This window comes from Echiichthys vipera, assembly GCF_963691815.1.
Source record: "Echiichthys vipera genome assembly, chromosome: 20".
Lineage (NCBI taxonomy): Eukaryota > Metazoa > Chordata > Actinopteri > Perciformes > Trachinidae > Echiichthys > Echiichthys vipera.
This window is the reverse complement of record NC_139845.1, coordinates 5,784,485-5,796,975: the sequence shown is the minus strand read 5'-3', so window position 1 is coordinate 5,796,975 and position 12,491 is coordinate 5,784,485. Positions and strand designations below refer to the sequence as shown.

The 12,491-nt window shown below is 43.0% G+C and overlaps 1 protein-coding gene across 5 annotated transcripts in view; it reads left to right on the top strand.

Moving 5' to 3' along the window:
• Positions 1-12,491, top strand: part of ppp1r12a (protein phosphatase 1, regulatory subunit 12A) — a 54,739-nt gene that overhangs the window by 24,452 nt on the left and 17,796 nt on the right. For 2 of the 5 annotated variants that reach the window (XM_083934774.1, XM_083934771.1), the window contains exons 3-13: positions 382-500; positions 5,377-5,536; positions 6,264-6,408; positions 6,499-6,573; positions 6,780-6,871; positions 7,030-7,187; positions 7,832-7,953; positions 10,322-10,549; positions 10,922-11,013; positions 11,273-11,386; positions 12,118-12,270. In XM_083934774.1, coding sequence (XP_083790900.1) covers positions 382-500; positions 5,377-5,536; positions 6,264-6,408; positions 6,499-6,573; positions 6,780-6,871; positions 7,030-7,187; positions 7,832-7,953; positions 10,322-10,549; positions 10,922-11,013; positions 11,273-11,386; positions 12,118-12,270 — 1,458 coding nt within the window. The remainder of the gene's footprint in view (positions 1-381; positions 501-5,376; positions 5,537-6,263; positions 6,409-6,498; positions 6,574-6,779; positions 6,872-7,029; positions 7,188-7,831; positions 7,954-10,321; positions 10,550-10,921; positions 11,014-11,272; positions 11,387-12,117; positions 12,271-12,491) is intronic. The other 3 variants (XM_083934773.1, XM_083934772.1, XM_083934775.1) reach the window with 3 other exon arrangements.

Here is a 12,491-nt window from a genome sequence, read left to right as displayed (position 1 = left end):
GTTTTTGAAGAATATACATATAAGATTGTCTTACAGCGGCAACAAGTTTAAGATTTTGCAACAGTTAATTATGCATGTAACAATCTTAATTCTTATAATTGATGAATGCGTATAATTTGACCTCAGCATGTTGGGAAGATGAACGGGAGATGCAGACCGTGTGTAATATCAACCAATTTTGGCGCTGAACCAAAAGCAGCATCACAACTCCTGTTTCCTCATCAGTTAAAGGAAGTGATAGTTGCCTCTACCTCCTTTCCTTGTCACCCTGGCAGAGGCTTTTGACCTCACATTTTAACATTTTTGTACTGAAAAGTTTACATCCTTCAGAACGAATATCATCTCGGCTCTAAACTAAACCTTTGAGTGTGTCTTTTGCAGGTATCTCATCAGCCAGGGGGCCAGTGTAGGAGTTGTGAACAGTGAGGGTGAGACGCCCCTGGACATTGCTGAAGAGGAGGCGATGGAAGAGCTTCTGCAGAATGAGATCAACAGACAAGGTACAGTAATAGACAGAGGCGTCTTTAACCGTACCGTCCGACCTTTGCTACCAATTCAAAATTGCCTTTTTAAAAAGTTACTCAAGTGAATTTAACCACTTAATATACTGTATATACTGTGGCTACTATAGCCTTGACCAGAAGGTTATGCAAAAACAAAGAGGTGGTGGAGACCGACCAATGCTGGATTATTGTGTTGATACTGATATTTACAATACAAGACATATGCACTCCGCTATATTTATTGGGTTATTTAAAGGGAACGTGCTCGGTAGTAAACATTACTGTAAATGCACCACAGTTTGCCAATACTATACGCCGATAATAAAAAGAGGCTAAGATAATAGATCATGGAAGCGAGTCTTGATGTGTTATGCATGTTAATAGCAGCATAGCTGGTGGGGGCCCTTCATGTATGTACAGGTATGTTGTCAAATACAATCTCATTGAGTGTCATACACCTGCTGCTTTTCACTCGCTTGCTTGAAGAAAACTTACGTAATATGGAAAAGGGATCCAGCTGTGCTGCGAGCACTCGTGATGATTCAGAAACTGAAAAGTTGACTTTTTCTATTTTGGGCTGGGGCATTCTTGAGATGATGAAAGGCCCCACCCTACGGTGAGAGGCCACGCACAGACGTGTTAACTGGCCCCGGGCCAGAGGGGTGCTCCTCGGCTCAGTAATAAATGTTGGCCGGTTTGCCCTTCTCTGTGGCACCATTTGACATGTTTGCAACTTTACATCCTCACGTTTTACATGTGTTTGCATGCAGAGAGAAATGCTACACTGTCATTGTTTGCTTACAGTAAGTTGTGAAATGCAGGCCCTGCACACATGGCACTGATATTTTGTCCACAGGATGATGCACAGTTCATGTGATATACAGCATCAAAATGTTTTAAGTGCATTATACATTAGTGATAGCTGTCTAGTACCTCTAGCAACCTTCAGAGGAAAAAGGCTGTCTTTAAGTTGTCAATCTCTCCCCTAAGTCAAGGTCCAAGTGTTTGAAAGCATATATGGCATCCAGTGATATTTACACCCAGATGGCTGTTCTAATGTTGCACTCCTTGTTCATGTTATATAAGAAGCGGCGAGACATTCACCCACCCGGGCCTCGAGCATCTCCGCCAGCGGTAACTGTCAGCTTTCATTTACCGATGTCTGACAAATGTGCTGCCTGGTTTGGACCCCCCCCCCCCCCCCCCCCACAGGCTGCCGTCTCAAAAATCCAAATGTGCATCTTTGACTTTTTTCAAAATTTACAGCGCTAAACTACTGAATACTTTTTCATTATGTGGACATTGTTTTCAAGTTGGAGCCTCATTTATCTATTCTTTAAAGGTTCTTGTCATGACCTAGAGCCATGTTTATGACAAAGTGGGGCTCATTTGGCTTTGGTGCTAAATAGAGTGGTTTAGACAGAGGTGGAATACAAGCATATTCAGACGGTATGAGAAAAATAATGTGTTATTGAACATAAAGCATGTACACCTCAGTGGAAACCCAAAATACACCTTATAAACCTGTGAACAGGCATAACTTGTCCCTTTATTGCTGTTAAAACTCCACTGAAGAGTGAATCTGTGATGATCCTGGCCTCAGGTCAGCTGCAGACAATCCACAGCTCAGTTCTCTCTGTGCGAGAGGTAGCGGGCAGCATTATGCAACTAGCTGTTGTGTAACGCTTCTGTATGATTGTAATGTGATTTTCTCCTCTCAAAGAGATAGCAGTCATGGGGTTAAACTGGTTAGCGAGTGGCCATGGTTTCCCCTTGGCAGGGACAACCTCTAGATCCCCTTCTTGACCCTGATTAGGTCAAGTGATTGGACAGCCCTGTCGCCCTCTATCCCTCCACCATTAGCTGCCTCATGAGGGCTGCAGCCTGTCCTTGTCAGGCCTGAATGTGGACAATCTCATAGATGTTTCTGAATCACACTCTGTCCCTGGTACTGAGAGGACACAGGGTTGATTTGGATTGCTCTGACACTCCTCTCAACTCTAAAAAAACCCTTTCTTCTTTTGCTTTTCTAACCATGTTTACCTCTGGGGATTCTGGCGCTTTTTAAAATCCCTGTACATATATTGCTTTTTTCTTTACCAAACCTTCTGTAGGTATATTGTCAGTCAGATGAAGGGGGTGGCAGGTCCTTTTTTGGTTTATCGGTGTTTCTCTTTATCTTCTCATGTGGAAGATGTGCCGTTCTCTCGTAAAAACTCAACTTTGAGCTGCTGCCAACTCTTCCACTCTGCTCTTGTTCTACAGTCCTACTTAGAGGCCATCAGGCTCCCTGCTTTAAATAGACCTAGTGTAGGCTACTTCCCAAGAGATCACAGGAAGTTGGCCTACCTGGCCAGCTCCCATCGCTTGCATTCACTGAACTGTCAATAAAACCATAGGAAGTTTAGGTATGTTTTTCTCTTACACGTCAAGTTGGCATGGATTGAGGTAAAAGCTGATGTTGAAATTATAGCATTTCTGTGGGTGTCTCACCATTTTAGTTACATTATACATATGTGGAATTTCAGTATCTAAAAATTAAACATACTGTATGTAATGTACAGTAGGTGTTGATGTAATACTGCAAAGCGACAAATCCTACTTACGCTACTACTTACCCTACTTTACATTTTGAACAAACCTCGCTTGTAATTATATTATAATGTCAAAGAATGTCACTATTCATCTCAAGTTGGGTTGATGATTTTTGATTTTTGTGTGTGACAATATTTTGGTGGGCATTACTCACTGCTTCACTAACCAGCCACCCGTAGCGGGGCAGTGGTGAAGTCTCTATCCCAAAGCACCTTTGAGTGGATTTCAAGTTTCATTTCAAACAGACACTGAGTCAACTTCCCATTTAGTTTCACTTTCTGAGACTTCAATTCAATTGTGTTTATAGTGCCAAATCACAACAAAAGTTATCTCAAGACACTCTACATATAAAGTGCGGGTGGGTAAAGACCATGCATATGACTCATGTATGATTTACATAGACCCAACAATTCCCCTACGAGTAGCAACAGCAATCTTTGGCACACAGTGGCGACAAAAACCTTCCCTTTAACAGGGAGAACGTCAAACTTCAGCCCACTAATGAGTGCAGTTTTAAAAGAGCCAGAATATTAGTTACCTACTTTAATCAATTTAAGCCTGTGTTGCAAGTGTTGGAAAGTGGATTTTCACTGATATTTACAGCTTGTACAGCAATTATTAAAATACTGAAAGGGCAAAAAGCTTATTGCAGTTGTCATAGTGACTTTGTTTTTGAATGAAGTCTCCTCCTCTTGCTTAACAGATCCTCTTGTGCACCTCTCCAGCTAGCAATGACTAAACATTTTGGTTGAAGTAAGACTTTTCCTTCTCCTGTCCTTTTTTCTTAAGCCAAACACATACAGACACAGATGTCCTCTTTCATTGGTTTTAAAGCTTGAGGCAATTTTAAAGAGTGTCATGAAATGAGTGATGATGTATCCTCAGGAATCAAACAAGAACCTATAAGATCAGCTGAAGTTTTGGCTTTGACCCCAGAGCACTTCTTGGTTCACTGTTTATGTAGTTCAACGCAGTTAACACTCAGCTGACGAGTCAACAACTCGCGCAGCCGTGCGTTTCGGCCCGTCTCGTGTTCCAACCAGGTGTCAAAAAAAACAATACAGGCTTGTGTTCACCGCTGCACTGCATGCAGCTTATAGCTTAGACATATTGACCCACTTAACTGACGGAGGCCTGTGTTTTTGCAGCCAGTATTTCATTGACGAACTGACGGAAAATTGGCGCAAAATAAGTGCTTGAAAACACCCTCTTGTGTTTAGAGAGGTTTCCAGAATGTCATGTCTATTTTTTTTTTGTGTAGAACCTTAAAGGGACAGTTCGCCGTAAAATAAAAAATATATTTCCCTCTTACCTGTAGCGCTATCTATCAATCTAGATCAGGTGTCTCAAACGGATCCAGTAAAGGGCCGCTGTGGCTGCTGCTTTTCATTCCAACCAGGCAAGAACACACCTGATCCAACACATCCAACTGTGTGAAGGCGATTCAGTTGGTTGAATGAGTCTCGTCAGGTGTGTTCTTGCTTGGTTGGAATGAAAACCTGCAGCCACAGCGGCCCTTTACTGGATCAGTTTGAGACACCTGATCTAGATAGATTAGAGATATCAGCCGTATAGGTGTCTGCCTATTCTATAATAACATGGAACTAGGTGGCACTCGTGTTTATGATGCTCAAAGCGGCAAAGCAAATACATTTGGAAAACAATATAGACTCATTTATAGCACTATGGGTAAAAATATGTGTTTTGGATTTTTTGTCCCTTTTTTAAATGCAATGGATACCATTAATAAAAGCACAGGGTTCATGAGTTGAAGCTTGCGTAGCAGACTTGTCATACTTGCCATTATTGTTGCATTCATTCACTCATTTTCAACCACTTATCCCGGGGTCGGGGTCACGGGGGGGCTGGAGCCGATCCTAGCTGACATCGGGCGTGAGGCGGGGTACACCCTGGACAGGACGCCAGTTTATCACAGGGCACATAGAGACAAACAGAGACAGACAATCATTCACACCTACAGGCGATTTTAGAGTCATCAATTATTGTTGCATTATTACGCAAAAATGTATAGGTAATATGGCTATGTATTGAAATGTTTCTTTGGATTGAACGGTTTCTTTAATCCATAGTGACAAACTAATGTCATGTGTTCCAAACATTAACCTACATTCATCTAGATATAAGTCGAGCAGGACTCATTATTAACACCTCCGATGTGCCTCAGGTTCAGAGTTGGAGCTGGCACCGTGTTTCCTAAGTAGCAGGTTAATCCTCCAGTGCCACCTTGATAGTATCAGTCTCCTCTGTCTCTTCCCAGGGGTGGACATCGAGGCAGCCCGGAAAGAGGAGGAGCGGGTCATGCTGAGGGACGCCCGGCAGTGGCTCAACAGCGGCCAGATCCAAGACAACCGGCACACCAAGTCCGGAGGAACGGCGCTCCACGTAGCTGCTGCGAAAGGATACGTTGAGGTTTTAAAGTAAGTAGTAGTAGTAGTAGTAGTAGTAGTAGTAGTAGTAGTTGATTTCACAGGTAGAAATGAAAACCTAATGCCTTTCTCTGTTTGGACAAAAATGTAACAACCTGCTCGTTGTTACATAAAGTCTTTGCTGTTACATAAATACTATTTATAGCCTGGACAGTGGTGAGGCCTAGCGTTGTGTATTTCTTCGCTAATGCCAAACATATCTTGGTCTCTGCATCTTGTCAATGTTACGACATTGTCTCTGCGGGCTGTTAAGTACAGCTACAGTGCTTCGAGGAAAAGGAACCGAAGCCACCTGTCCGTCTGGTCTGGGAAGCAAGCCAGCACACTCTGCTGCCATAGATAGCTTTTAGATCTCGGATGTTTAGCGCAGCTACAATATACAAGGCAGGGATCTAAATGTTTTCCTCATCGTGACAGATTTATGGGCTGAAGTATTAGAGTTTTAAAAGTTGCCAACCTCTTTCTGCTCTCACTTAGGGATGACTAAGATTTTCAGATTATGTGTCCATGTGTTTACTCTATATCTCGTAAATCTGACCAGAGGTTACGGCGCTGACGCACTTCTAAAAGCCTGGACGCTGTCAGCACCTTGGAAATACAAGTGTACAGAATCAAATACTAGAAAACCAGATTCGCAAACTCTCACGAAAACTGTTTTTGTCCCCCCCCCCCCTCTCAATCTCTCCCTCACACTACTCCCTGCTCCTTCATTGTGCAGGCTTTTAATCCAAACAGGGTATGATGTAAATATTAAGGACTATGATGGCTGGACTCCTCTACATGCATCAGCACACTGGGGCAAAGAGGAGGCATGTAGGATACTGGTGGAGAATCTATGCGACATGGACCTCATTAATAAAATGGTGAGTAATGGGAGCAGTCATGAGTTCACTTTAAATGCTGTGCAGTCCTTATATAAGAGAACTTTTTAAAAATGTCTTTCTTTCCCTCAGGGCCAGACGGCCTTCGATGTAGCAGACGAAGATGTTCTGGGATACCTAGAAGAACTACAGAAGAAACAAAATCTGGTTAGTGAGTGTAGCTGCTAATTGCATAAGGACTCATCAGTACGAAACAGCTTTCACAGCTGTTTTAAAGGTGGATAGATATGATAAAGTTTTGTAAAAACATTGTAGGAACCCGCGTTTGAGTGCAAATGCATGAATCTAATTTTTGTTTTGTACAAAATTGATTGTGTGTCTGAGATTTTATGCCTGACTGTCCTGTTTTCCAGCTCATAGGTGACAAGAAAGACGTTAAGAAATCTCCTTTGATCGAAACGACAACCACTGGAGATAACAATCAATCACTGAAACCACTTAAGAGGTAAATAGCTTGATGGTGAAAATGAATGAATGGAAACTGCGTTTAAAATTAGTCTTAGGACGATCATATCACAGCATAACTAAAAGTTTGATCATTATGTGTCTTTGACTTGTATTCTGTTGTTTTGCGCTAAGCGTTTTTAAATTTGTGCGTTGCAGTAAAGAAACGCTGCTTCTGGAGCCAGAAAAGCCTGCCCCACGCATCGAGACCTTAGAACCGGAGAAGGTGGATGAAGGAGAGGAGGGGAAGAAGGACGAATCGAGCTGCTCCAGTGAGGAAGAAGACGACGAAGATTCAGAGTCGGAGAATGAAGCAGGTACTTATTTCAGACTTCAAAACCATTTACTGGTTGTCAGTTAAAGGTCCCACATTGTAAAAAGCAAAATTTTCACGTCTTTTAATCATAAAGCAGGCCGAGGTGCCATATAAATACTGTAAAAGAATTAAAGAGAGATGCACACAGCCTGTATTTAGAAACTGTGCCTTTTAAACAAGTCGGCAGGACCTCCTGAACGGTTGTGATGTCACAACTATACTTCATATAGGCAGAAAGTGCATTTACACTCTTACCCGACTACAATGTCGGTGGAGATGAGGAAGACCTGGGAACACTGACCAGTCAGAGCAGACTGGGCTTTTTTCAGGAGGGGGTCTTGAAGAGACCGGCGCTAAAACCGAGCGTTTCAGACAGAGGGTCAATACAGGGATATTCAGACAGACAGTATGAGAAAAAGAATGTGTTTTTGAACATCAAAGCATGTAAACATGTTCTAGTAGAAACCTAAAATACAAGTATTAAGCTGAAATGAGTATAATATGGGACCTTTAATTTGCTCACATGAAGTTTAATTCGGTCATCTTTCTGTCACTCAAATAAAATCTTTATTTTCTATGTTATCATGTTGTTTTCATTTCATTTTTTTGACTCAAACACCTTTTTTTCCTTTCCGACCCCTCCAGAGAAGAGCAAGCCTTCAGCATCAGTGAGCAACAGCACGACGCCGGCCCCAACAAGCATCACTGTGTCACCTCCAACCAGCCCAACCAACCAGGTGACAACTCCCACTTCACCGGTAAAGAAGGTGCGACCTGGTGGACAAAGTTATCATCCTCCCCTGCGCAGACAGACAGCTGCCACAGTATTAAATTGAAAAAAGTCCACAGATTTCTCTCTACTATTAGTAGCTTATTGGTTTTAAAAGGAGGAAATAAAATGCTGTAGTCACAATTCTAGCCTGAACCACTTCAAGTGGGAACCACACCTCCTCTGTTACATCACTTTTGTTCTACCGAGACATGCCGGTGCCTCATTCTGTACACAAATCAGTAAAATTCACCATCTATTTAGTTTTTCTCCCTCTTGAACACAAACCTAATTTCACAGCCGGCTGAAGATACTTCTGGGTTTACATAAATGAGTTTTGCAGTTCATACTCCGGGGCCATCACAGAAATAGTTGTCCCTGATGTGTGCTCTTCACGTAGCAGTACAACGAGTGCACACAGCTAACAAATGCCACAGAGGCCCTGAGAATGACATTTACGACTAATCGTCGGGGGGGGGCGTTTAACAAACATGGCAACGGGCTGCACAGTGGGGATGATTGGTGGCCAATTCTGGATGATGTTAACAGTTTACTATAAGACTGTTAGGACACCAGGAGGCTTGAGTGTAGTGAGGTTGGTTTGGTTGCTAGGAATGAAACTAGGGCTTGCATGGTAGTGTTTGCCCACTCTTGAGTCTGCTTCCCTCTGCTGGCAAAACGAGGCCAAGCATCTACCTGAAGAGAAGTGACTCTTACAAGGGCATGACTGCTTCCTTCAGTCCACTGGCTGAAACAAATACTTCATGTGACATCATGTTCATGTGTTTTCAAGTGGAGGTGGGATACATATAGAACCAACCATATCATTTCCAGGTTACCAGCGGGATCTTAAAGGTATTTAAGCATCAAATTTAATATTCCTGTCCTTTTGTAGGATTAACCAAGTTAAAGTATGCACATCTAGATGATGGATACTGCAAAAATATAAAATTAAAAGACGGAGAAATAGATCCCGCACACTAGACAATGCTCACATGACCACTGGTGTGACTTGGATGTTATACAATGGAAAAAATAGTTTCTAAGTTGCTTGAAAGGTTTTGGCTTGATGCAGAAAAGTTGCTAATCTGAAATGTGTTTCCATTAGGGTCTGTTACGACCCGGATTTCACATTCCTGAATGCAGCCTAAATAGGAGGATCCTATGGGATGTTCTACCTCTCTGCATATGCGCTCTTTAGTCGATGTCCTGCAGGCAGTAGCCACCTCTCCAAGACTCTCTGAATGTAGTTTCTTTTTTTTCCTGCTTCTTTTCTTGCAATTGTCTACTTGTTCCAATCCTTCTTTGAAGCCTAGCGCTCACACATCACAATGTCTTCTGTCTTAACAAGAGTGAGCAAAACATTAACATCGTCCATGTTTGTTGGATCTGTCACTTATTCCAACTGAGAACAATAATCATAGTCTCTTCCCCACCCACCCCCTGTTTGGCAGTAAGCATTGTGTGGTGTGACTAGGCCTTTAAAAAAATCTGTCCTTGTCATAAAGTGTGTTTCTTTTGCTGCTGCTTCTGTCTTATTCTGGCCTTTTTTCTCTGTCTCAACCTCCTCCCTGCCCTTCCTCCCTCTCTCTGCGTCTTTCTCATCCTGGGCTCTTGTCTTGGTTGGCTTTAGTTTGATTGTATTACTCCCCTCATGCCTGTGGCGGAGCCAGGCTGTCCTGCATTGTGGCGTCAAGGCTTGCGCAAAACTGGCATTTCTCTAGTGCCAAAAAAACCTATGGTGAGGCATTGGTGTGCACCAGAGTTGTTCTCTCATCCTACATGCACCTGTGCACTGACACAAGTACTTAACATCCCCCCTCTAACCGCCCTGGCCCGATCCAGGTGATGCCGATTGAACCTCTGACTTTCACTCATCAACCCTTCATGGTGTTGTTTCACTTGTATTCAACAACTGCACTGTCCTGGTCGTGCTTTCACTGTGTGTCTGTGTGGCTTCTGTGTTTTGTATAGTTGCTCATGGCTGCGTGTGCATCGATTTGATAGTTTGATTTTTAAAATGTATGTATGTATGGCTAGACCTGAAAACTTTTACTCGGAGCTGACCTAACCCAGCCCTTTAATTGTGCTCCATAATTCAAAACCTATTTTGAGAATAGCTGGAAAATATTTTAGTCCAGTAGAAGTAGTAGTGGTGGATGTGCTTTCTTAACTGGCATGCACTTCCTTATAAATACCCTCTTAATGGTCTCCTCTTTTGAACTTAAAAACTGCAGCCCCTGGAGACTGATCCAAACCGTTTCTGACTTGATTTTTGTGTTACTCACCAAGGCGACTAAAAACGGCATCTTTTTACTTTTGAAATGGTTTTAAAAACTTTGCACTGCTCCTTTCCTCCCTCTCAGGCCATTCAGCCTGCTGGAAAGGTCTCAACTAAGGTGGTGGAAGAGGAGAGGAAGGATGAGTCTCCGTCATCGTGGCGGCTGGGTTTGAGGAAGACGGGCAGCTATGGGGCGCTAGCAGAGATCACAGCCACCAAGGAGGCTCAGAGGGAGAAAGACACGACTGGGGTGATGCGCTCAGCCTCGAGCCCTCGCCTCTCTTCCTCTCTGGACAACAAAGACAAAGAGAAGGTCAATCATAGTAGAGAATATAAAGATATAAAATGGTGTCATTTAGCCATATAACAATCTCCTTTTATTTACTTCCCATTCACCAGTATACAAAAGTTTTTACAATCATACTTTTACTTTTTCTGCTTAATTTAAAGTGTATTTAATGTATATTTTTTTAAAGTATGCCTCAAAATACAATGTAGTGTACTCATGAAAAGTGTACTATTATTGTAAGTGTACTTATATAATATACACTTAGTTTTGATGCTATAATGAACTGCTGTATTCCTCTTTGGATCATTTTTTAATAGTAAATAAAACCGTAAATGATTGCAGTGATTTGACAAATCTTCTCCTCTTAACATGGCTCTTTTTTTTTCTTCCATCCAGGAAAAGGATAAAGGAACTCGGCTAGCCTACGTGGCCCCCACCATCCCCAGGAGACTGGCCAGTACTTCAGACATTGACGAGAAGGAAAACAGGTGAAAAGCGGAAGCCAAGTGGCTCTGTGAAAACGTGCTTTGGCATGGGCGCCTCCTGCTGCCCACTGCTGTGTGTTGCAGGCAAAAAGTCTCAATGCTCTGCATGGTGTGTGTCCCTAAGAAGCTGCCTTTGGATAGGTTGTTCATAATGATAGTGGGTGGAATTACATTTAATGGGCAAGTCTATTATCATTTTTATAAGCACCTTGCTATCTGTTTGGGGAAGCCTGAGGTAATATTATAGCTTGTGGTTTCCCAGGGACTCTACTGCTCTGATACGTAGCGGCTCATACACCCGGCGACGCTGGGATGATGACCTGAAGAACAGCGAAGGAAGCGCCTCCACCAACCGAACCCCCAGCTACCAGCGCAGGTCAGCCTCCACCGCGATACAAATCTCTACCAAAAACTTCCATCCCTCATCATCATCTCATCATCAGACCTCTGCTCCATCTGATAAACATGATCCGTTATGAGGTTGTGTTGCATAGCTTTGGAACTGAAAGCGCTGCGTAGACAGCATTGGTAGTTGTTTATCAATCATCTACTGTACATTTTGCTTGGATTATGTCATCAGAGATATGTACGTACATGCTTCCATGTACTTGTACTACCGGGAAAATGCTTTTCTCTATCACTGCCACGGAGTCTGTTGCATGACTGTACCTGTCCTCTCAGGTTGCTGTGTCACAGAGTTTGCAACATGCCTATATACCTGTCCTGCTCCCAGATACATCAAATCACCAGGGTTGTTTGTGGCACAAAACCTAGACATGGACTTTTGCTGCATGCATGTCATATGGGAAAAATACTGCATCCATAATTATAATCTTATCTCTAAATTACTGTAGTTTTTTTGTGTGTTGACTGGACAAATTTAATGCAATCATCAGAGATCTTAATTTAAGGCTTCTCCAAACACGATTGACCTACTTGTTGCTTTAAATTGTCCAGTCAGCATCTAGCCCCATATGACATCAATGCACCAATAGTGTGTCAAAGCTTGATAGTCTTGATATGTTTGTTTCTTGTACTATATCTGTGTGTGCGCCTCCACCGCTAACATGCCTCTCTCGCCCACCCACCCGCCTGCCAACACGCCAGCACGTCCCACACGCTAGCACTAGGGCGGAGCGGCAGCACGCGGGACGTGCCAGCCAAGTCTTCGTCCACCTCCAGCTTGGACCCTAACACCTGTAATACTAAACCCTGGCAGCCACCCACCTCCCACTACCAGTCTTACAGCATTTACCGCAGGTACACCAGCTCCCCGGGTCACCACCCTCTCTACACCCACCTGTCCTCTCTGACTGTGTGTCCCTGCTCTGCTCAAGTGCCTACCATGTGTATTGTGTTACTCTGGTTACATTTAAAGGGCAATTTTGTCATTTTTTCAACCCTGACCCTATTACCCCATGTATTTCACACTAATAACAACAATCTGTGCCAGTCAGTGACAAAAACAAACACTTTTTAGT